The sequence below is a fragment of the Lampris incognitus genome, chromosome 6, assembly GCF_029633865.1.
Source record: "Lampris incognitus isolate fLamInc1 chromosome 6, fLamInc1.hap2, whole genome shotgun sequence".
In the NCBI taxonomy this organism is placed as follows: Eukaryota; Metazoa; Chordata; class Actinopteri; order Lampriformes; family Lampridae; genus Lampris; species Lampris incognitus.
The window spans coordinates 61,986,896-62,012,769 of record NC_079216.1 but is presented as its reverse complement, the minus strand read 5'-3'; the positions used below and the strand labels follow the sequence as shown (position 1 = coordinate 62,012,769).

At 46.4% G+C, this 25,874-nt stretch overlaps 1 protein-coding gene across 1 annotated transcript in view; it reads left to right on the top strand.

Annotated features, from left to right (window-relative positions):
- The window catches only part of scaper (S-phase cyclin A-associated protein in the ER), a 67,520-nt gene that overhangs the window by 37,627 nt on the left and 4,019 nt on the right, over nucleotides 1–25,874 (top strand). Inside the window, exons 23-28 of the mRNA XM_056281619.1 lie at nucleotides 3,078–3,196; nucleotides 11,402–11,525; nucleotides 14,270–14,499; nucleotides 17,408–17,563; nucleotides 19,983–20,238; nucleotides 22,020–22,169. Of these exons, the coding sequence (XP_056137594.1) occupies nucleotides 3,078–3,196; nucleotides 11,402–11,525; nucleotides 14,270–14,499; nucleotides 17,408–17,563; nucleotides 19,983–20,238; nucleotides 22,020–22,169 (1,035 nt within the window). The remainder of the gene's footprint in view (nucleotides 1–3,077; nucleotides 3,197–11,401; nucleotides 11,526–14,269; nucleotides 14,500–17,407; nucleotides 17,564–19,982; nucleotides 20,239–22,019; nucleotides 22,170–25,874) is intronic.

Here is a 25,874-nt window from a genome sequence, read left to right as displayed (position 1 = left end):
GATGAATCAATGTAGTTGTATCGTATTTTTTTTTTCTTAATAAAGTATGTTATTGTGTTGGTCCCATGAGCACAAATCACCCTTACCTCACAATGAGGGCGATGAATCGGGAGAGTGGAAGCCGTCGCGGGTTTTACCAAAAGCCATATTTTGGTTTCCTCGCCGCGAGAGCAGTAGGGACCGAAACGTTTTTGGGCTCCTTGGTGTTATAGTAACAACTACGGGCTGTCTGTGGTTTCTGTGGTTGGCTTGATTTTGCACCACATTGGGCCCTTGATTAATCTTATTTCATTTTATGGAATAAACACAATTTGCAGTGTCGCTTAGTTCCACGTTCTCTCGGTAATCGTGAAGTATTCTAAATAATATTCCATTATGTCCTGTAAACACGCACGTTTGTACTCCTCCTTGAAATGTTTATTCCAGCGCTTGTGTTGTGGTCTACAGTGCGCCCGGCCCGCCGAATATTGTTTAACCTACGCAGGCTTTCCTATAAGGCCGCGTAACGCCGGAATACATGTAGAAAGAGTAATCTGTGTGCCGAGACTCGCTCTCGGTCAGATCGGCCTATGCCGGTGAAAGGCTGAAGGTGATGTTGCAGATGAAGGCCGAGGGCCCATCCTTAATGAACTTTGTCAGTGGTTGTCCATCTGTTTCCAGGGTGTAGCGACTGACTGGGGCCCCTCCTCTTCTGCTTTAATGTCGGCTGATCAGAGTGGCTGGTGGGAGGGGCGGGGGGGGTGTCACATAGTCACATAGGGCAGTCTGTTTAACCCTACCGTCGCCTCTGCCACAGCCACAGGAATTAGCAGCTGCTTAGCCCCTCTGATTTGACAGTGGTAATAATACTCACCCGGGGTAATCATTAGATAAGATTCAGTCATCGTCGACCTTTCACCTCTCAGTCCTTTGGTGGGCTCTTTTGTTACGTATGTCGTGTTTCTTTTCGAAAGGAAATGAGCCCGCTCATCTCGTTGCTGTTTTTGTCAGAGCATCTATCCGGGTGTGATCCGACCCAGGCCGGTCATACGCAGCCCTAAAGAACACCGGGAGAGGGATCGACTGTAACCACTCCATTTCTCAGAAATGTACTGTGAATCCCCGCCGCTCTCATAGACAACGGCTGTTTTCATCCCGTTCAAGTGTGTATACAAATTCAGCTAAGTGTGTATAGTCACTGTCAAAGTAATTACATACAGACATGATTTCTGTCGCCCCTCTGTAGCGAGGTTTAATAAAAAGTTGTAGCATGACCAGATGTTGGTTTCCATTTGCTGAGAAAGTCGTCTGCTTTGCACAAGCCAATGATAAACATTTACCCACCGTAGAGCCGTTTTCTGAGGCGAGACGAGCCCTTATCATCGGTTGTTTCTTTTCGAGGAAGTGTGCGTCTTCACGGCAGTGTCTCGGTCTGTTTCCTGTAGTTCTCTGTGACCCATTACAGGTGTTGGACCATAGACAGTCTACAGGTAGTTTTGAGCTAGTTTTGCGTCTCGAGGATTGAATTCTCCTCAGCCTTATTGTTCCGTCATCACAACAGATAAATCTGTCAGCACGGCAGGAAAGGCGCCGACTAGCCAAGGAGCTCTTGGCTGGCTTTTCACAAGCGACCGCCAGGGCTGGGCAGGTCCCGGTTACCTCCTTTAATACCATTTGATAAGCTACCATGAAAGAGCTGCCTTTTCTCATTTAATGTAGAAGCTTTTAGCAAGGTGTGTTGATGGGAGGGTTAAGAGAAGGGTTAAGCCCGCTTCAACGGCTGTGACCTAATTGATTAGGCTTGGAAACGGCTGGCGGTGTACAGAGAGGATGTCACGATAGTCTTTTTTCAAACAGAACTTGGACTGTGGAGACCGTCTCTGAATTCCCTCGTAATCCTCATTGGACTTCGTACCCATTCTGTGTGAGCTCATTCAAAGCTTCTGTCCCTTAACAAGCCAGTTGTTTGGCTCTGTTTAGTTCTGTTTTTTTCTTTTCTTTCCTTGTTGTCACAGGATTTTGAGGAGCACAACGACGACTGACAGATGAAGAGCTTATCTGTAATTTAGCAAAACTGCTTCTCTACATGTGTTCGGGCTTGTTTGCAACTTCCCATCTATAGGAACAAAAGCGCCGTGAAGTGGCGGGATTTGAATGCCGTCACACCGGCAAGCAAGTCTCCAACCCCGGGCGGAGGAATAACCTGCGTTGAAATACAGTCCACGCTCTCCACAACTGTGTGTGAAGAAAGCCTTCCATCAGCGGTGCCCCTCCTCAACACACATTCACACACACACACACGCACACACACCTCCTCTACATCCCCCGTCGACCCAGGCGCAAACATGCCTGATAACAGCACTTGCTCCTGGCTTTGTAGTTGTTGATTTATACGACTGCGTAGCAACAGGCTCTGACCCACTGCCAATTACTGCAGTTTCTTTCTTTCTGATCCTTGTGAGAGGGCAGGACGTCACCTAACTATTAAGAGGTTTGTTCATAAATCTTAAACTGTAGACTAGATTTTTTTTTTTTTGATTTTTTTTTATTCCTTCCTCTGTGAAGTTCACTTGAACTTGTTTTCAAAGGAAAATGAAGAGCATCTTCCCTGTCTCTTATTAGATTAATGTGCTCGATTTGGAGGTACTTTCTGATTTCCCTATTATCTGGGTTTCCCTTTGGCCTTTCTCGCTCTCTCTCCATCTCGCGCTCTCGCTCTCTATCGCTATCTCTCTCTCTCTCTCTCTCTATCTCAAAATCCATGTTTGCCTGCAGAGACCACCCCAGTGCTGGCCGAAGCCTGCAGAGCAGTTGTCCTTCCCCTGAAAGTTGACTGCTTGGGGGTGGTTGCGTGGTTGGGGGGGGGGGGCAAAGCAGGGTTGTGCACTTTTGAGATTTAACAGGAATACTTCAGGGATCACTTTGTTTCACATTTCACTCCTTCACCCCTTTAGAGAAAAAGGAAAAGCCCCCCCCCCAGTAAGAGCAATGTAATCCCCAGTCCAGCCTGTGCCTCGTCTGCCCCTGACGGTGGCTCTACCTCTGTTTTTCTCTCCTCTGTCTCGCTGTCTCTGCCTTTCTCTCGGCCCTTATCTGAACAGAACAATGCGGATCAGGTGGCCTTCCAAGTGGGAGGGGGGCTATATGCTTTGGAACAGATTCTTCAGGTCATCACTGCCGCCTCCACGCCCACCACGGTTCCTCGCATCCCAGTCAAGTGAGTACCCTCCCTTTTGCAAAGATATTTACATATCATTTACATAACTGTATCTGAAAACTACAGTGCATTTTGGGGGATAGGAGTACGATGCTCGGGTGACCACAACTTGCTGGTATGTTGTCATTAAACAGAACGAGTCGGTGATTATGCCCCTACGTTCACGATGATGATTCGATTAAATTTCCACTACATGCTAGAAAGCTCGGAGGTGCCTTTAGCTCATTATTGTTTCTCTGCGTTTTAATTTTCCGACCCGCTGGGGGTGGTGATTCAAGACGGCGTGGTCAGTCACACCATTAGCCAGCCATTGTTGAGCCTCACGATGAGCTTATAACTGATGACTTGAACCATTAAACAGGGTTCATCGTCACTGTATGTTTTGTATAGATGAATACATTTTCCGTTTTTGTTTCGAATGTCTGAAATAAATGGGATTAGAAGATACACCGTTGGCAACCCTAACTCACCTGCCACAAGTTTTAATCGGACGGGTCGTGCAATATTCACGAGCCAAGATGTAAGATTACACATTAAAACACAATCCCACTCCACATGCTGCATTATTGTGTGTTTTAATTGCTGTACGACGACTACAAATGACAGAATTTGTTCAAAGCATTCACAGAACTCGTGTCTTAGTCGGAGTATCCTCATAATTATATTGTCTTGGGACACAGAGTGAATGTAAATAGTTGTTTAAGGTCCCAGTAGTTTGTAGTGCAACGTCACAATTTTTTTTCCCAGGTTTTTCAGCGCACAGCTACACAGCAGGCGTTAAGTTCAACTCAAGTTTTACAAACAGCAAATATAACTAATTATTTGACTTTATTTCTGCATATATGGATATGTTAATTTAACAAGAAGACATATTTTACTTGGCAAAGAGATTAAAAATGGACCTCTGTAGGCTGCCGAGTCTTGCGTGCTGTTCTCTGGTCCTCCGGTGACTTTGGCTTCGACTCTATCCTCTCACTGACCTCACTGACAGCGCCGCTTTATTTACTATTTGTGATGTTTTCGCAGTTGTATAAAGTGAGTGAGCTAATCTCAAGTAACCTACTTTATTTCTGTTTATAACGGCCTCCTCTCAATAAATACTCTCAAAATGTATTAATGAATAACAACGTAGGCCCTCTTGGAAATGGAGAGCATTTCCATTTTGGTAATCAATTTGAGTTCATTCTTTTTCCCTCCCGAAACACAAAAAGCACATCTGTCCAATCCATCATTTAGAGTGCAGAGTATTTTGAGTTGTGGGTCTAGCGTTTGCACTGCTTGCCAGTAGATAACCTCCAAGAGGCCACCGTACTCACTAGTGGGACTTCTCTAATGGACCAGAATGGCCTTGCTCCGCCATTCATTAGCATTTGCTGTTCCCTGAACCTCCGCTAATGGACAAATGCTACTTATATTTATAAGGCTTTTACAGGGCATCACATGTATATTGATTTTTTTTTTAAACCCTCCGCTCCTCAATCGCTGTAATTCGAGGGAATTTCGAGCAGCCTTCTGAATTGTGAGCAAGGTTATTAACTTAGATGATGGGTATTTTTTTCCTTGTCACATGTATGTGTGTGTGTGTGTGTGTGTCTGTGTGTGTAGCGCCGCCGTATTTCAAACAAAACACAGTGACTCCCCACCTTTTGAGATATACTCTTGACATGCTACGGGAAGAGGAGGTGGAAATCTGAGATGTCTTTCGTCCATGTGCTTATCCGGTTGAACAGCGGCGTGGGCCGTGAGTAACGATAAAGGAATGGTCTTGAAGTGATGCTGCTTCCTTTACTTACACTTCGCCATGTTTAAACACGTTCCTCTACAGGGTTTTGCATATGCATAAAGGTGATTTTTTTAGAGACTGCTGCCTCTAGTACCTGCTGTGTTGGTTCAGATGATTCTCCGGAGGGAGGGCGGACCCTTCACTTCTGAGTCTCACTTTTAGGTCATTTTATCGGATGATGTCGTTGCCGCTGGATCCCTGAAAGCGAGGCTGAGAAATGTTGCCCCTGTCAGGAACATGAATCCAGCCCCTTGGAGACATCCAGCCTGACCTCATAAACTCCGTGTGTGCCACAGTGTCAATTGCACCAAGACATTAACCGTTTGGTCTTGCTGTATTTAATATAAGTGATTATTACAGTGACCGCCTGCAGTATCCTCTAGGTTTGAATACAAGCTAATGAACGGTGTATTATTGTCAAATCTGTCACCCAATCGAGGTTTAGAAAATTTCTTAAAATATGCCAAAACACCTGTCCCCTTATTCCATCGTGTCGAGAGATGCAAAATGTGGAAAAGAGGTGAAATTCTTCGCTCGCATTGGAGCCGGGTCAGGTCAGTGTAGTCGGGGGAGGAGAGCTGGTGACAAGACGCAACACAAGGATGCAGCCTGGCCGTCTACTTATCACTATCCGTCATCTGGATGGCTGTGTGGCGTAATGGGCCGCTGGACAGACGCGAGCCCCAGAGCACGCTACATTATCTGTTTACAGTAATGCTGCCGTATTGATCACCTCCTCCTCCTCCCAGATAAGCAGAGTGATTTACAAAAAGGAGGCAGCTGCGGAGATGTTCCTGCCATATCTCTCCCCAGGGAGGCTGATTCCATCTTGTTACCATTACATTAATGAGCTAATTCCACTGCGAGGCTTCGCTAATGTCCCAGTGTAACCCTGTGGCCGCTGGAATGTCTAGACCGGTGCTAATGCAGCAACTCTTTCCCCCAGCTGAGGAGCCCATGTCTTGCGAAACGTCCGGTAACGTCCTGGACGGTAACCCGTAACGTTCGTCACCGAGTGAGACTCTCCCCACTCGAGCCTGTTTGCGTTACGCGAATTGTTTGGACAAAGGAATTCTGTTGATTCTCCAGTTTTGTCCCAGGAAAACGGCGTCAGATCTGAAAAATCTCAAAAGTTAACACCCATGCTGTACGCCGTTGTCAGTTATGGTCCAGGGAAATGTCAGTTTTATTCTTACCGCGTGCACATTAAGTCATTTGACAACACAGTGTAAGTTATAAATGAATCCAGATTCCTACCGTCCATTTTTCTGTCTGTCTGCAAGCGTACAATATCGCTCTTATTTAATCTGACACGCTGTTCATGCCCAGTGGGGCTTTATGATTCGGAGGGGTGGCTGTCTTTCCTGTCTCAAAGCTTTCTGAACGCAACTTTTTCTCCTTTATGATTACAATTACTGCGAAGTTTCGCTTTCATATCCACCTGAAACCAGAATCGAGAAAACGTCCAAAACTTGCCCCCCCCCCCCCCCCCCGTGGAACAAAATGCATTGATGATTTTTTTTTTTTTTTTTTTTGGTGCGTCGTTCACAGTCAGCCTCTCCCTCTTTCTTCCAATAGGGGTCACTAGAGAGAGGAGCGGAGGACTAAACTCACTTGTGTGTTGTCTGTAGTGGACTCATCACCATGCCCCATCAGCTTGTTGACCCTGCACTCTTAAAGAAAAAAAGGAGCGAAAGAAAGAAAAGCAAACATTTGGAAAACATTGGGAAGAACAGAGGTCGGGTTCAAAGGAAACCGCAGCCGGTGAAATTTGGGAGGATAAATCGAATTTAGAGAGTTTATATTTTTTTCCGTGCTAGTAGTTTGGTTACCGCTGCAACCCTACAGCACTGCAGAGGAAGACATACTTTTAGCGGTAACGTGGGGGGAAAAAAAAAACAAAACAGGGAATTTCTAGAGGTTTAAGAGCGCTTCAAACAGACTATGGGACTTCTTGGACATGCCTGTTAACCCAATTTGTACGTGTCACCACCTCTTTCTCTCATGACTGGGTGTATTCTGTGAAATGAGAACTGCTACCCGCGGTCCTGTTTCAGGATGTTTTCTGGAGTTTGTGTGTGCGCGCTTGTGTGTGTGCATGCTGGCGTGCGTGGCGCTGCGTGACGGCTCATCAGATTTCCCCTCTCCTCATACCCCAGCCAGTGTGGCACGACAAGCAGAATGGATGTCTTGGAAGTACTCAGGGTATCGGAAAGATCAACGGCAGAATCAAATTAAATGTCATTTAGATAGCAGTGAATGAAAGGATTGTTTGACAGCACAAGAAGGTGGATTCGCTCCTCACCTTTTATTTTGGCTTAGGGTTCTTTTTCTTCCCCTGAACACAAATTTTCCCCTGTTTTAGAAAGCAGGGGGGGCACTCAAACCTGATCTGGAAGTTGGTCAGATTTCCTCAGCGTTGCTCCAGTCAGGCTTGACTGGACACATAGGAAACGCACAGAGAGGGTGGGAAACGTGAGACTCGGGTTGAGCAGCACAGATCTCGGGGTTGATAGCTCAAAGCAGTGACAAAAAGCATAAAGAGCCTTTTACATGCTTGTTGTCCTGTTGTCAACTGAGAGCTGTGCAAGACTGAGCTGGCTATTCACTATTAACCGATAGCCTGGGCTTTATACTGATGGATGCATAAAGCTCAGTTTGGTGTTTGTTTAATACAAGTGCCCTTTGTGCTTTTGGTCCGAACAGTAGACCTGGCAGGGGAACGGTGTTTATTGTCACGGCTGCTCACTTGTTTTGGAGACTCACCAAGAACCTAAGCCCAAAGCCTTTCCTGGGATATTGGGGGTTGACTAATGGAGGAATCATGATATTAAGTCTAATTTCTTCTTCACGGCCATCTGTCTATCGGCCCCTGAGACGTTCTGTGGATTTTCTAATGGTTTAAAGTTGTGAGTTTTAATGCAGAGGTCTGTGACGCTCCCCCTCAGCCCCCCACCCCAGCATGCTGGAGCCTGTCGGCCACCCAGGTAGAGCCCTATAGGGCAGCAGAGGGGACTAGGACAGGATCAGGTGTGCTCCATCCCTTTGCCTCTTGGCCCTAATTCTCTATGGATCTAAATAGCCTGACGAGAAGAATGGTATTTCCCCCCACTGTCTTAGGCTAATCTGTCCAGCGTAGGAGTAGAGATTACATCATTTATTGTTCACATCTCTCGCGCTTTTTCCTTCAGTCCTCATCGTCCTCTCTTTTACATTTGATTAAACTGATTGGGTCAGCAGTGAAATCTTTTATTATACCAGTTCAATACCTAAATCGGCAAAACAATCCATTCTGCCTAGACTAAAAATCCACCTGGGTGACAACAAACTGGCTAGACCCTTTTTCGGGCACACTTTGCATCAATGCATGCTTTGTAATGAGAACCCACATTGTGTGGTAGGTGTAGGAATGTTGCCCATTGCCTCCCCCACATATTTTTTGTGCAACATGAGACACGGTGGTGTGGCACTTTACTAAATTGTTCCTCAAAATCTTTGACACAAGCTGTCATTGCGGGGTAGTGAGACAGCAAGATTCCCAAAGAGTGCAGACTATCAGGTGTCGAGCTCATCAAGCTCAATTAGTTGGGAGGAAACCAAAGACAGATTGCCGCGATGGTTCATTGTATGGGCTGGTGTAAGGGCATAACTGAGACATGCCTTTGACAGGCTTCCTATTTGTTCAGAGACTACAGAAGACAAGGCTGATTAGCTCAGTTGCAAAGCAGTTGAATGCTCATTACATGAGCAGTTGACTGAGTCAATTGTGATGCCGGTGGGGGGGGGGGGTACACAGCATCAGATCTTTCTCACTGAGAACTGATTAGATGCAAATCTGCATTTTAGGTCAGATATATTCAACCTGAGCAGCCCTGAATTTTCATGTAACCCGCCATTTAATGTTTATTCTGTTGTATTCTGCTTCTGTGCTAAGATATGTTTACTTAAATAAAGGCCACTGTATAGTATATTAGGTAAACATCTTTTTGTTGTACTTGTTGAAATATTCAATCCCCCTTGTCTCAGTGAGTCGTGGTAGCACTGGAGAGCTGTATTCTTCTCCAATAAGCCTCAGCAACGGGCATCCGGGTAGCGTAGCAGTCTATTCTGTTGCCTATCAACACAAGGATCGCCGGTTCGCATCCCCGTGTTCCCTCCGGCATGGTCGGGCATCCCTGCAGACACAATTGGCCGTGTTTGCAGGTGGGAAGCCGGATGTGGGTATGTGTCGTGGTCACTGCACTAGCGCCTCCTTGGGGTGCCTGTTCAGGGGGGAGGGGGAACTTGGGGGGGAATAGCGTGATCCTCCCACGCGCTACGTCCCCCTGGTGAAACTCCTCACTGTCAGGTGAAAAGAAGCGGCTGGTGACTCCACATGTATCGGAGGAGACGTGTGGTAGTCTGCGGCCCTCCCCGCATCGGCAGAGGGGGTGGAGCAGCGACCGGGACAGCTTGGAAGAGTGGAGTAAGTGGCCAAGTACAACTGGGGAGAAAAGGGGGAACCCCCCCCCCCCAAAAAAAATACTAAGACTCAACAAATTTATACAAGTTTGTAGCCATAAATCTGCTCCTTGGGGTTGGGGAATAGTCCCCACTCCCTTTTTAAGAAGCGACAAGCCTGTTAATCAAGGGAAGAGGACCAGATTTCAACTCTCATACACGTACACACCCAGCATGCTCGAGGGAACTAAGCTGAACTTTAGGGCCTGTCTTGTTTTTGTGTAAACAACTGTTGTAGTAAAGTTGATCCTGGCCTATCATTTTACCCCTCACAGGGGACATGACATCCTTGCGACTGTAACCTACTTCATTCAGTTAGGGCATCTCGGGGGGCCATGATGGTGACTAGAGGGGTGCAAAATAATTCTTTGTCCAATCAAGAAATGCACATGGGAGGTACAAAAAGTCTGGTTCAGTTACCTTGCATAAACGTTTTTGATATGATTTCGTTGATATAAAGTAAAAACGAAGGATGTAATTTAGTGTAAAGAATAAATGGATTTTCTGTTTGATTTCAGAGTTTGTTGCGGGGAACCTTTGTCATTTCGTTGAGTCTCTGTGCTGGTTGGCTGCACACGGCGTAGTTTGGTTTGGTTCTCGTGTTACCTCGCCTACATCTCCAAACAGGCCTCTCTGTCACTGCACTAAACCTTGATGGTTGGCCTTTCCCTGATTTCTTATTTTACAATTATTTAAATCCTTTTCAGCATTGAATGTCTAGATGAATGAATGAATTCGATGACTGAAAAACACATATAACACTTCACAGGAGTCATTACATATATTAAAAAAATCACCGAGGATGAAAACTCAATAAAGTCCAAAGGCTTATTTCCATTGCGGTCCTCTAGAGGTCAATCGAATTCTTTCAGAATGTCACATCGTGATAGATGTTTGTCAAAAAAGTGCTCCATCATTGTTTCAATAAACGCAAGAGTTAGCCTCAGTTTTAGATTCGGAGACGTTCCCATCCGTCACAACGCAGTAGTCCTTACATCGATGCGGCATTCCGTGTCTGACAGTTCGGCACTACAAAGTCAGTAAGATATAGTGAGACGACTGATCCGCCTGCTAGCAAGCGAAAAGCACAGGCGAAAGGAAGTTATTGACAGACTCGGGACTACGTCGGTCTACTCTATTTTCTTCTTCTGTGCCAAGTTAGTTTGACCAAAAACGCGCAACAGATGTGAAGGTTTCAGTAGATATCAAAATGTTTACCAGCTGAAATAAACATGGTCTACTTTAGGCACCGGAGAGCCAGATTCCATTCTTCCCGCGAACAGATAGGACACGCCACTCCGCCATTGGCTAAAATATACAGTTGTCAGAAAATATTAACTGATGAACGGTGGGGGAGGGAGAGTAGCAGTCACAGCAGAACGATTGGTCATTTATCTGAGGCATTAATCTTCTCTGGAGCTTGTCTTAAAGCAGACATAATACAGAGGCATGCTGGCTGGCTCGGCGCTCTCCTCTCCCTGGCTCTGGCCTCCGCCTGGGGGCTGTGAGGAGCTGCTGAGAGGAATGGCTTTATCTCTGCAGAGGAAACACTGCACCATCTCAACCTAGATGGGCCTGCGATTGCAGTCAGCTCCTGGGGAAGGTGGCTCTCGCAAGGGAGTCTCCACATAAGTAGTTGATGAGTGTTTTATTTCTGAAATCAGCTGTCCTACTCCCGCTGTCAGTAGGGATATGCTTTTGAATTGTGAAGATGAACGGCACCCTTAAGAAACTACAAATACAGCAAGAGTGTGTTTGGTTTCCCGATGAATGCAGATAGTCATGTCAAGCTCTCGGGGCTATATGTGTACGTCCTAATAGTAGTCTTTTTGAATTAGACGAGTAAGTGGGAGTAACAACCTTGCCTTGGGCTGTTTCTTGATCTGTGATTGATGATTTATCCGTCTGTTTCTTTGTGTCAGGTCCCTCTGTGCTGCCATAAACACGTATTACCTGGCGTGTTCTCGCTGCCCTGTCAACTGTTCCTACGTTCTCTTCAGCAACAAGATTGCCCTCCTCATGGACCTGATGCTCCACCAGTTAACGGTAAATCCATGCACCCCAAGCTCACGCGCTGTCATATGCAGGATCACCCATAAATCACCAATATTGATACTGCACGGCTTGGAAGACGTTCCCAGAGCCACGTTCTTATTTGCACGTGCAGAAAGTGCAAAAAAGTATGCTGGAGTCTCCTCTGTTACAAAAGTACACAGATTATTTTTTTTTTCATATCCTACTCATACGTAGAATAAATCAGTCTAGTTAACCCCAGTTTTATTAAAGATCCCATGAAACAGCATGTACTGCACCGCAAACTTCGAAATTTGATATATACCCGAAGGAACTAGAACAGTCGGATGGGATTTTTTAAGGGGGGGGGGTTTGATTTGACTATCAGCCAGAAATGGCTGGGCATTTTAAGAAGTATGTCGACATCAATATGCTATTGGCTAGTTTCAGTTTGGTGGTAAGGATCGCTTGTCTTCTCTCACTCCCAATTTATTGGACATTTTTGTTAGCGTACACCGGTAAGTGCAAGAAGAATCACTAAATAAATAAATAAATACTGAATTTGTCAGAAAGGAAAAAACATAATTCTTATAAACACAAAAATAAAACCTTTTTTACAAACTTCTCAAAAATAATGTAGAATAGATATATGTTAACTGCAGATAAAAGAAGTAACAGGAATGAAAATACATATTTCATGGGAAACTTAACCCTCTCGTGTTGCTATAAATTCTCCTCTGTTGGGGCGCTCCTGTGAGCAAAGAAAAGGGAAATCTCGGGTTTGTTGCGAGGGTGCTTGGCACAGTGTTACTAACTAGCGTGTCTTCTTGCCCTCTTTTTGTTGACAAACTCCTGACCGACCACACAGCAGATTCTACTGAGGAAACATTGGAGCGTAGTCAGGCAGGCTGGCACTATCGCAGCTCGTACTCCTACACTCCCACTTACAGAATGGTTGTAAACATCAGTTCACTCCCAACATCTACCGTTGGGGATATGCCGGGATGGCTTAAACAGACATGGCGGTGTGGCACATACATGAACTCTACTGGGGCGTCCTCCTCCGGTCACAAGTTCCAAACTTGAGCAGTCATATTTCCTGAGGGCACACAGGGAGACTTCAGTTTATATCAAACAAATCCCGGCAGCTGCTCTGATGACTGACACACACAACAGCACTGCACACAAGCTTACATTTATCCACCAGTTAGATGCCAATAAAGTAAGTTTCAAATTCGTATTTTTGCAACCATCCCCCCCTTTGCCAAGCACTGTTTAAAGAACTCATGTTTTCTCATAGCTCTGCATTTTTTTTAACTTTTGCTCAAGTGTGTGTGTGTGCGTGGGTTTGTGCGCAAGTTGGTGTGTGCTTGTGCGTGTGTGTGTGCATTTGCGTGCCTGTAAGCAAGAGAGTGGGGGTAGTGCTATCGTCTGAGCACATCCCCCTTTTAATTAGATTTGTGGAGAATGTGGCCAGATTTACCTACACTGTCAGTATGCACCCTAACCATTAGACCAAATGAGAGGTTTAAGCTAACCAGGCTTTCCATGCTTGTCATCGGTATTGTATTTTAAACCGGAACCCCTACTTGCATGGTAACAGGATGTTTATCTGGGGGGGGGGGGGGAATCTAATGCGGGCAAGTCCATCTCTTTTATCTGGTCTAATTTCTTAGTTATGCCTAAACCTTTTTTCCCACTTTAGGCTTCAGTATTTGCTCACCCTCTTCAGCCCAGCTGCATGTATCCACAGTACAACAAATACAGAACACTTTCCCTGTTTGTGCCAGTGGTTTTTCAGTCCCGGTATCAGCTTGTCCTTTGTGTGGGTCCGCAATACTCCGGAGAGCTCTCACATGCCAACATGCTGCTGTATCACTAGTCACAAGTGTCACATGGATTGTTAACCACCAATTTATGGGCTGGAGTTGATGAATAATAAACCAACAAACCTGACCTCTCACTTATGTCTGCCTGGATCATGTACCAATTAGATGGAAAGAGCTTGCACGGTTAATCGAAAGTAGGCAATACTTTGTTTTCTGCTTACCAGTTAATTGGATGGCATTTAAAATGCATGCTGAGCTTTGGATGATCCTTTCTATGAGTCATGCATACTGAGTTCAGGGCATCTGGGCGCTGTCAGATTTCTTCTGCAGCCTGTGAGTGTTAAAATTTAACAGGATGGGGTGTCCGGATAGCGTAGCGGTCTATTCCATTGCCTACCAACACGGGGATCGCTGGTTCGAATCCCCGTGTTACCTCCGGCTTGGTCGGGCGTTCCTACAGACACAATTGGCCGTGTCCGCGGGTGGCAAGCCGGATGTGGGTATGTGTCCTGGTCGCTGCACTAGCGCCTCTGGTCAGTCGGGGCGCCTGTTCAGGGGGGAGGGGGAACTGGGGGAAATAGCGTGAGCCTCCCAAGTGCTACGTCCCCCTGGCAAAACGCCTCACTGTCAGGTGAAAAGAAGCGGCTGGCGTCTCCACATATATCGGAGGAGGCATGTGGTAGTCTGCAGCCCTCCCCGGATCGGCAGAGGGGGTGGAGCAGCGACCAGGACGGCTCAGAAGAGTGGGGTAATTGGACGGGTACAAATGACAATTGGGGAGAGAGAAAAAAGGGGGGGGGATCCAAAAATTTTTTTTAACAGGGTGGAAGAGAGCCTGACCAGCTTAATTATGGCTTTATGTGGGATACCCTGTGTGAAAATAGCATTTCAACCTGGTGTCTGTTGTTATTTTACATTCCACTAAAGAGTGTACTTTTCATTCCTCAGCTATATGTGCCAGATGAAGACAAGTCCATCTTTGGGCGCAGTGTGAACAAGCAGGTTTTCGAGGGCCTGATCACTGGCCTGCTACAGACAAGTGCCACCGTCCTGGGGCTCCTCTGGCCACATGGCACCGAACATGGCCTTGGTAATAGCACTCGGATCTGCTCCCCAGATTCTAAGGCCAAAAGCACAGCTACAGAGTCCTTCAACACTCGGGCACAGGACCTCATCAGGTATGCGCCTGCCCATCCTCATACTAGTATCACTACCAGTTTTCCCCTGTGCACCTCCATCCCTCCTCACAACTTTTTTTTTTCGTACCTTCTTTGGCCCCTCCTCCACTCCTCTTCATGGGGTTGAGAGTTGGTCAACCTCTGGTTTCCTCAGCAGCATGCCTTATGTAAAGAATAGGCTGACAAAATGTCAGATCTCTTGGAAACTCTCCAGCTATTTTCTGCTTAGAATGGGAGTAGTGTGAGAGTGAGGGTGTACTCTGGCATCCTTCCAACTTGTTCTTTTTTTCACACATTCAGGACTACGTTTTAAGTCAGATCTTTCCCCTTGGGGTCCACGAGGCAGCATAAACAAAGTACACTCCTAGAGCTTTGAAAGGGCTCCCTTGAACCTGGCCTTCGAGCTGGCTGTTTGGGTGTGGATCAGGGAAGCTGGTCCTGCATTGGGGCAAAATGGGCTGTGAGGAAAGGCAGGCCCAGCCTTGAGGAAGAATGGAGTCTTCCCACCAACCCACCCACCAGCCATGATTCATCTGGTCAGAGCAGCTGCACAGGCCCACCACTCTCATCCACTGACCCAGTCATAACCCCGGAGACAGGGGAGGGCCTGAGAAAAATGGTGTCGGCAGACTGGTAATCCCTGGAAAGAGCAGAAGATTTACCTCAACTGCCTCGTGAAATGTATATGTTAGCGAAGAAGGACGAGAGATCAAAACATTTGTAGCTTTTGCAACTCTCACCCACCATAGCAAACTATAGATCACGCAAAAAGGAGGCTTCCATTTCCTCTCCTCTCATTACCAGTTTTCAGTGCTTTCATCCCCCACCACGATAACAAATTTTCTGATGCATGCAGCTTGTACAATGTGCAGAGATAAGAGGGAACACCAAGACATTTTTCAAGCAGATTGGGGGTCGGGCATTTAGTCCAGCAATCAGCATGAGGAAAGCCCCTTTTTAACCCAGGTAAAGCTGTAGAAAGAGCATGAAGTCAAAACAAGGGGCTGCGGTTCAAGTGTCAGATGACCTATTGTGGAGGTTGAAAACAGGAGTAATCACCTGCTTTGAGAGTACCTCACTCTGAGTGACGGCTCTAACAATAAAAGGTATGCGAAACGAAGCAGTCGAGAGAGCGATGCAACATAGAGGGAATGGTAGCTTCCCTTACGGGTGCTGTATCTCATATACCTGGTGGTCTATCCTGACAGCTGTGGTCCTCCCCTAGCACTTCCCAAGTTTCAATTTGTGCGTGTGTGTGTCTTAGTTGAGCCAGGGAAGGCTAAGCATACCTGAGCTGTGAGAAGACGGCCCCAGGTCAGCAGACTGTCAGGGGCCTGGAGCTCTGCTGGCATGGGGGGGGGGCACAACAGCCCTCTAATGACACTATTAGCAGTGATTTGTGACTGAAAGAGTGCAGGGAACCTGATCATGAGACCTGTCATTGGCAAAGACAAATTGGAGATATCACGGTAATAGCAGTGGAAGAGGGCTTAGGTGAGATATCAGATTTCACCTACACTGCTATCGAGTTAGGAACAGTAAAGACCATTGTTATTCTCTGTTGAATCATTTTGGTTAAAGAATGGTGAAATGCACTACAATGTACACTGATGAGCCAAAACATTATGACCACTCACAGGTGAACCGAATAACGCTGATCATCTCCAAACAAGGACGCATGTCAAGGTCTGGGTAGATTAATGGCAAGCAAGTTTTCAGTTCTCATAGTCAACATGTTGGATGGAGAAATGAGCAGAAGTAAAGACCTGAATGACTCTGACAAGGGCCAAATCGTTATGGCCAGACAACTGGGTCAGAGCATCTCTGAAACGGCAAGGCTTGTGGGGTGCTCCTGGTCAGCAGTGGCGAGTACCTACTGGCAGTGGTCCAAGGGGGGATAAACCACAAACCGGCGACAGGGTGTTGGGCGCCTAAGGCTCATCGATGCACGAGGGCAACGAAGGCTATCCCGTCTTGTCCGAACTGACAGACGTTATACTGTGGCACAAGTCACAGAACATTTTAATGATGGTTATGGGAGGAATGTGTTACAACACACATTGCATCGCACCCTGCTGCGTATGGGTCTGCATAGCCGCAGGCCGGTCAGACTGCCCGTGATGACCCCTGTCCACCGTTGAAAGCGCCTACAATCGGCACGCCAGCATTGAAACTGGACTTTGGAGCAGTGGAAGAACGTCGCCAGGGTGCCGTTTTCTTTTAGATCGCATCGATGGCTATGTACATGTGCTCTGTTTACCTGGGGAAATGATGGCACCAAGATGCAGTGTGGGAAGAAGGCAAGCTGGTGGAGTGAGTGTGATGCCCTGGGAAATGTTCTTGCTGGGAAACCCTGGGTCTGGCCATTCATGTGGACATCAATTTGAGATGTGCCACCTACCTAAACATCGTTGTAGACCAGGTACACCCCTGCATGGCAATGGTAGTCCCTGATGGCAGTGGCCTCTTTCAGCAGAATAATTCACCCTGCCACACTGCACACATTGTTCGGTGAATGGTTAGAGGAACGTGATGAAGTGTTCAAGGTGTTGCCCTGGCCTCCAAATTCTCCAGATCTCAATCCATTTGAGCATCTGTGGGATGTGCTGGACCAACAAGTCTGATCCACAGGGGCTCCCCCTCGCAACTTACAGGACTTGAAGGATCTGCTGCCAATGTTTTGGTACCAGATACCACAAGACACCTTCAGGGGTGTTGTAGACTCCATGCCTTGGTGGGCCGGCGCAGTTTTGGCGGCACATGGAGGACCATCAGCATATTAGGCAGGTGGTCATAATATTTTGGCTCATCATTGTAACTATCTAAAATGAATTTCATTTTGACATTGGCAGTTGAGGGGGAGGAAAAACTCATTGCATGCTGTTGCTGCCTCTTGTGTCTGTTCTAGCTACGTGGTGAACATGGGTTTGATTGACAAGCTGTACGGGTGCTTCCTGTCAATCCAAGGTCCTGTAGATGAGTGTCCCAAGATGTCAGCCTTCCTCCAGCGAGCCTCAGCTCTGCTGCACAGCATGTGTAGGCTGTGCTTCTCTGTGACTGCACGGTGAGCCTGTGCTTCAGTCTTTTTTACCTATTGCTGACCTCAGACATCAGTGTTTTCTTGATCTCTCTCTCTCTCTCTCTCTCTCTCTCTCTCTCTCTCTCTCTCTCTCTCTCTCTCTCTCTCTCTCTCTCTCTCTCACACACACACCTACCTCTGTGCATCTAATTGCAGGGAGTGGGTCACTGTCAGTTCTTTAATGCCAGAAGGTTCCATAAAGACGGGGCTCAGGGTTACTTAAACAAAGGCTGTGGCTGCTCTGCAATCAGCAGGCAGGTCGTTTCCTCCAGTCCAGCTAGCTGGCCAAGCTGTTGTTACTGCAAAATAGAGATAGGCATCTACTTGACCCCCAATGCTCTGTCACTCACCATAAACCATAGTCCTGAGGAGGAGGAGGGGGTGGGTTTAGCCCACCCATGTGAGCTTCAGTGACCTCCACTCAGGGAGGTTCAGTGGCGCCGCTGACAGAGGCCAAGCACACAGTCACTCTAGGAGACGTCAGCACAACAGCTCCTCACTCGAAGAAGAAGAAATGCAAATGGCTGCTAAACCAACAGGAAGCTCTCTCTAGCTATACATCACAAAAAAAATTTCAAAAATTTGAATGAGCCATATGCATTTTATACACCCTCCCTTTGATTCTCTGAATGTGACATCATCAATATTCTTGCTCTTGAATTTTTAATGTCCCTCATCACAGTTTCTAGCGCTGTCATTTCACAACCAACTCCTCTGATGGGTATTGGTGATACATGGCTGCTCGACCTTGCGAGTGCGTTTTCTGTGCCCGCTCTGTGTCACCCATTCTGCTTCTGTACACTGCCAGCTGCCTGATGCTGCTGTAACAATGACCAGCTGCTTCACACCACTACAGCAGAGGACAGCCCAGCCTCTGTGTGTCACAGAATATCTGTGAGAAAACATGGTGTCGAACCTTGCAGGTTTAATGAACACACTGCCCTGTTTGGTGCGGTTATCAACATGCAGATAAACCAGTCAGCTGGTGTCACGCTACCGGGATTCTCTGTCTATCATATGTGTGAATCCTCACTGGAGGTTGTGGAATACTTCAATCATGCCAGTTGCTGTGTCAGGGGATTATAATGGCATTAGAGAACCGTGTTCCTGCAGAGTAGCACATTTCCACGCAGAGCGAGCCTGTTAGCCAACATCAAGTATCAGCATGCATGGTGGATTCCACCCAGAGGTCAAAAAAACCTCCACTCTGCATAGCTGCAAATAGGTGCTCGGCTGAGATTTCCTGTCATTGCTATGCCAGAGGATTTTTGTGGCATTTTGTCTGCGTTACAACGGACAAAACATGTAAAAATGTAATTATTTTATAAATGCTTATGGTTACATTCTCCTTGGCACTGCAGTTTAACCTGAATGTAAAGTGCACAAATACTGTAGTGCCTAAAGTGTAGTACAGTGACCCCTGGGGTACTAAAAGCATAATTCATTTGTAGCTTTGGAAATGACAGTATTATTATTACAGTCATTTCAATATACCCTTCACTGTCCTCTTTGCCCATATCCCATGTCGGGATAATATATCAATATACAAATCCTGTGTTTAATAGAAGACATTAAAATTATGAGAATTTTTGAACAAGAAACTGTGATCCTTTGCACAAATGTCTGCTTGGATAATTAAGTCTATTTTGGGTGATGTGCTCGCATGTCACCTATTCCATTTAACAACAGTTTTGCATCCTGTCTGGACAGATAAAACACCCTAGACTCTCAGGTGGGATAAAATGAAATGTGCTGGAGTACTCAGCACCTCACCAGGAAGCTCAGTACGGCCTGCCAAAATAGAGCCATTGCCACAAGCTGTCAGTGCAAGAGTATGTTCTTTTTGCTGCCAGGGTAGAAGCAGAAGAAGACGGCTTACGTTTTCTTAAAGGATCATCTCTTCTTCATCTCTTATTTTTCATCTCAAACCAAATTCTTACTTAGTGAATGCTGCTAGCACAGACACCTAATCCAATAAGCATGTAGAGCTAACAAACCAGCCTCTCTAGCCAAAAGGAAAGTCTGGTTTTAGCCCTTGTCTGGTAGGTAAATCTAGAAGCCACTGAGGTTTAGACTGCTATTTGCTCCCTCAGTCTTGGGCCACTGCGGTGGAGAGAGGAGCCAACACCCGCTCTGGTTCAGTGACTTTCAGCTTCAGGTCAACAAGGCTCTTCAGTGCACAACAGTTGCTGATGACCCAAAAGCTATGCAGTGTGTTCCAATAAGCTGCTTTGACGGGTAGTAGAGTTGAGGAAGGGTGGGGGGGGGGGTTGTTTTTATGGTCTAAATCGGTTTTCACTAAACCTGTCATTTGTGAATAATTCACACCATTCGCTAGGAGTCCCATGTATTTGTTCAGTGAAACGTTGGGTGTTTGACCACGTTACATCTCTCTTTTTCCCAGTTCCACCAGCATATTCGACAATAAACGCCAGGATCCAACCGGTCTGACGGCTCTCCTGCAGTCAACAGATCTGGTTGGAGTGGTGCACACACTGTACTGTATCTTGTTGCACAGCACCTTGCCAGAACCTGCTGCCCAAAGCCCCCAAGGCCTGCAGAATCCCCAGGAGCCCTACGCCCCCGGGGTCATCCAGGTGGCCCTGCAAGGCATCCGCTTCCTCAACAGTTTTGCACTGCTTGACCTCTCTGCCTTCCAGGTATCTCGCACACACATAGACCCGAACAAAGGCCTCTACACTTTTTTGTGTTTTTTTTTTTACGCACACAAATTGTAAATTGTATATTGGTCCAGCAAATAGCAAGGCCTACACTTGGTACATTTAATGTGTAGTTAGATAGCAGGATAGATGAAAAAAAAAAAGGGGGGGGGGTCTTGTCCCTAATGTCCACTCTAACAATTAAGTTAATTACTGATCTCATATCATACGGGGATGCCATTGTGATGCCCACAAACATTCCAGCGGTCCTTCCAAGGTACAGTCCCACATGTAAGCGATCAGCTGAAAGCCATTGCCTCTTTTCTGGCCTGTTGGAAGAGAAGCTATTCTGCTCAGGATGGGCTGACCGCCGGACATAAACATAGGTGCCCCCCACCCCAGCCCCGGGTCAGCCGCCAGGATTAAATTGTGCCCCAGAAGGTCAGCAGTTCGGATGGACCGGGAGTGATTAGCACTGTAACCAGGGCCGTACATTACCCGTCCCAATGAGGGCAAGATGACAGCTTCGCCGTGCTAAGTCACCACATAAACAGAGAGGCGTGAGGAAGTGAGAATGTTGTTAATTATTTTAATGTCTCGCGGTAATTTCCCTGAAGCAGCTTCCTCTCTCTTGCCACCCGTGTCAGGCTATTTGAAACAGCTGGAGGTCAAAGCATTTCAGTGCCAGAGTTTTATGAACATTTTAAATAATGTTTCTTTGTGGTCGGGAGTTGTAATCACCTTGTGTTTCACATTACCTCAGCACAGCTAATAAGTATGGCAGAGAACAGTGAGTTAATCAGAATTCAAGCTTGCAGCCCACTTTACTGCAGCGTCTGCCACCTGCAATGGCTTTTAAAGGGAAGTCCTAATATACTATAAATGTGACTTTAAAGCATATGTCCCAAAAAGATGAACCGATGCTACCTAATTTTATTTTTTAATGTGGACTATATGGACAGATTATGCATTTTTCTTTTTTTGTGGTGTTGAATTTTTGGTGTTCTGTTCTTTGCACAGGGCATTCTTATTTTTATTTTTTCAATTTAGGCACATATAACTTTCTTGTTTCTAAAAGTAAACAATGCACAGTTCACCGCATCGCCCTTTATAGTTTTGCTTTCCTTTTTGTTTTGAAAGTTTGCATGTCGAACTATTTGTTCACATTTAATGTCAAACACTTTCTCTCTTCAAGGAAAACGCAAAGTCAATCATAGCGTTCGTTCACAGACGTCCATTTATGTCCGGCAGGGCTACCGTTGTGCACCTTAGCTCGCACGCTGGGCATTTTGTGGAGAATTTGACGGATGCAAGAACCGTGAGGACTCCAAAAAAAAGAAGAAGAAAATATTGAGCTTCTAATTTAATGTGTTACTGAAGTGTTTACATCGTGTTTTTTGTGATGACCTTACGGTGCTCTGTCACACTGACAAGTTTAATAAATACTGTCTACAGACTACTGATAACATCTCAAATCCAAGAAGAAATGGCTTTTTCTTTGGTGAGACCCCATCGCTCCCTGGCCCTTTGGACACAGTCCCCACCTGTGAATTATATAAATCCCGTTACTGTCTCTCCATTCAGTAAATCCGACTTTTTTTTTACGTTGCTGTTGTTTTGCGCTCACATGATACCCATGTTTATATGCAATGTATTTTATTTTGATGAATACAGTTTTAATATTTTTAGGTTTTTTGTTTTGTTTTGTTTGTTTTTTTTTTAATCATAGACCTGCAGTACAACCCACATGCTGAAGGGTTGTATCTTTTGTTGTCTTCCAGTCCGTCCTGGGAGCTGAAGGCTTGTCTCTAGCTTTCCGCCACATTGTCAGCTCCCTGCTGTGGTACTGCTCCCAGCATTCCTCCGAGGAGCTCCTGCACGAAGTCATTATCTGTGTGGGCTACTTCACCGTCAACCACCCTGACAACCAGGTAAGCCTGCCTGACCTGGCACCGGCTGCCAAGTGAACCGAAAATGTCCATTTTGTCTTCTCTTTTTCTTTTTTGTCTTGATCCCACTTGCTCTGAGGATTTCCTGCTGTTTCCTTTCAGATATATATTCAGATATACAAAATGCAACTTGGTTGATTGATATGTTTCGAAACTTCCTGTCTCATTTGTAAAAAGTTATGAAACCCCACTTTTCTGCATGTTCTCCCTACTGTTGTCCTGCTCATGTATCATTTGTCAGAAAAAAGGGCGTCGTTTTTTGTCGCGACTACAATGGTAACAAAGGCACCTGTTTAAAGATTCATGCCTTGGCACCTCTCCGCCTTTGGTCTGAGTGTCGTCTATTGTCCCTCAAAGCAGTGTCGACTCATTATTCCCCGCTGGTGGAGTGGTAAGGCCGTGTGCGGGCACTGGCACTCCCGACTGCTAAGGGGGCTCTGTGGCGCTGAGCAGGATGTGATGGAGCAGACTTGGCTGCTGTGTAATTTGCTGTCATGCATGGTCTGTCTACCGGGCCCCTGATTAGCAGTGCTACAGTTGGCTAGGCTTTGGTTAAGTCATGCCTGACCCACACAGACAGCAGCCAGAGCCTCAGTCTCAACCCTCGGCTCGCATACGTCAGTCATGTCCTCGCAGCTGCAGTCAACCCCCCCATTGCAGCAATTTATAGGCTGATTACTGATTCTAATTTGCCAGATATTTTAGCGTTAATTAAAAGATCCACCTCCGCTTTATGGCAGTTCAGGTCACCTCCGCTGCTCTTATCCAATTTAATTATTCTGATGTACAGAATTAGCATTTGTTGGCCATTGTGGACCCGATTTGCATATTTTATTGGATAATTAAATGAGGACTGATGATTGAATTAAGGGGTGACAGATGATTCGGCTTTGTGCGCTCACAGCAAAGTTAACACAGCCATGCTCAACCGTGGCTGGCTTTGTTCAAACCAAGCGCCATTTGCTAATTTGAAATGGCCCAACGCAAAGATCTGTCTTTCATTCGTGTCCCGTGCAGAGCCTATGGGAAGGTTTTGTGAAACAATTAAAAAAAAAAAGTCCTCCAGCACTACTCTCAGGTTAGTAAAAAGAATTGTATTATAGCGTATGGATTAGTCAGGAAACAGGATCCCACACAAACTCTACACATACAGTTGATCCTTGCCAGTGGTCCAGCTCCTGGAATGTGTCCATGCAGTTCCGCACCAAGATGGATGGCGCTGAGGGGAATATTTAGAGCAGCTTGAGCTTTTCTCAGGCTAATGTAAGCACTGGCAGAGCACAAAAGCAGGCCGACCCGGGGCCTGTGCGGTCGCCGAGAATGCTGATTCACTGTCGGCGCACCAGCTTTTGTTTATATGCGTGCTGTAGTAATGAGACCTCTCATAAAAAGCAGAACTTTGAAGCGGCACTACACGTAGTGATGTATTCCCTCTGTTCAGGGGGGGCATGAATAATTTACCTTGTCATACAAAAAGCAATTGGGAGAGTGACATATGTAGCCTTGTGTGTTTTTCAAGTGTGGCTCTTGCTCGCTCGCGGGAGCCGTTGAGCCACGTAGCCATATGTTCCGCCGTTGGGTCGGCCCCTGGAGACGGTTCCAAAAAAATAAGAAATGGGAAAAAAAAAACAAAAAGCGAGGCAAACGAAACCCCGCTTTGTTGCCGAAGGGAACTGTACTTCCTGTCCTCCTGGAGAAATATGTACCGGTAATCTCCCTTGTCTCCCTGATCTAACACGCGGTGATTCATCTGTGAATCACTCACAGTGTTGATCAGTAGATTCTGTGAGTTGACGAAAATGTAATGGTGAACTGTTGACATTTTAACTCACCTGACTGCTGTTTGCTCTCTGAAGCAGCTCCGGCAGTTTGACTGGAAGAAGGTAGTCTTAAGGAAGCTTTGCTCTCTTAATAAAGGGAAAATGGCCACACACACGCAAAGTCGGCCACCCTCGTCACCCTCCGCCCTCCGCGTCCAAGCCAGCTCATTGAATCAGCCCCATGTAAACACAGACGCACACAGGTATTCCAGCAGATCTATTTCAGGTAGAGATAATTAAATTTTCCTTAGACTGACTGCTCGAATCGATTCCTTCGTTCCTCCCAACTCTGCCATGTTTCTTAATGCCTTCATTCTGAGAGTCAGCACGCGGTTTATGGATTATGTCTTCACTGAGAATCTCATATGCCCACTTACAAAAACTGCACAAACACGTGCAATATGTACATGTGCACGCACACGCTGCAGAGCCCAGCTTTATCTGCGGGGTCACTACTCTCTTTCCTGTTTCTTACGAGGGCGTTTCCTCTGCCCCGCGGGTCTAGGACGAGCCCCGGGCCTGTAATCTCTGTTAACCTGATGATGAAACGTTCCCTTCAACAGCCTATTACTGCCAAGACAGCCAAGCCCTCGCTGCCTCCGGGGGTAAGCGTGCCTCGTCCAGACCGTAGGGAGACAGTGCGGGGGGGGGGGGGGGTTGCACTCGGCATATCACCCGGCAAGAGTAAACAGAGGCAGAGAGACACGGGCAGACGCACTCGCTGCAGAATGGCAAGAGAGGGCCTGATTGTTAGCCCGGTAGATGATTTACACTCTCCTTCAAGGGTGAGCGCAGGTCCAAGTGACTTGAGTGAAGCGCGGGACGTCTTTATCCCCCGTAAAGCTTTCAGTGAGAAGGCTCCGTTTGTCTATAATAGCACAGTCAGGGTAGTTTAAGAGCAAGGCTATCTACAGCAGGATCTAGGATGGAATGACAGTGTCAGCTCATCGAGATAAATAAAGAGTTATTGGGCTTTACTGTGTAAACACCAGCCTTTTTTATGAGTTTTTAAAGCGACTGGCAGTTGCCTAAAAAGTCAAGTTGGGGTCTCGGTGTCGAGGTCTGCATCACCGGCAAAGTAGTTATCCTGGGGCCACGGCGTGCACGGCATTCAGAAAATGTAAAATATGAAAATAAGCTATTGTGAAGATCGTAAGGTGCCTCGCCAGTAATTTTTTTTTTCTCTCTATTGCCGTCCCTCTTTTGCGTTGACCACGTCTCAGATCACAAACAAACAAAATCGGACCCATTTGCGGTGATTTTTGCAATACTACGTTGTGTAATCTAGATTCATGCGTCAGCCACTTATTCTATTTTGAACATCTAAATAAGCCCTTTTTCTTCTTTCCCCTCCCTGTGAATTCCCGAAGCTTGTTTAACTCGGAGTCCGCAGCAAAAGTGGGTTTTCCCCGAGAATTTGTTTGTGTTTCAGAACATTAACTTTACACACTCTTTGTTGTCGCTGTGGACAGTGAGGAGGTTATGTAATGGAAGTGTCATAAAAGTGCAGCCAGGCCTCAAGAGTTAAGGAAGAAGCAGAGCAGCCAGAACCCTTGAGTTTTTTTATTTTTGGGGTTTTTTTTTTTTTTTTTTTTTTTACGGGATTGACGTTATACCGGGTCGCGCGGATTGAGATCCTCTTACGTTGCTGATGTTTGAGCAGATACTTCGGTTGAGCTGTAAGGAAAGAGGCCGCGGCGCTGTCCCGTTGGAAACCGCATTTTGTGAGCGTCTGTATCGTCCGTCGCCTGTGAAAAGGCCCGGAAAGTTGGCAGCAGATGCGGTTTCCCTCTGAAACCCGCGGTCCCTCGCTGCCACCGGGCTTTGTTTTATGTCTTTCTTTGTCGGGACACTTCAGGGTGGACAA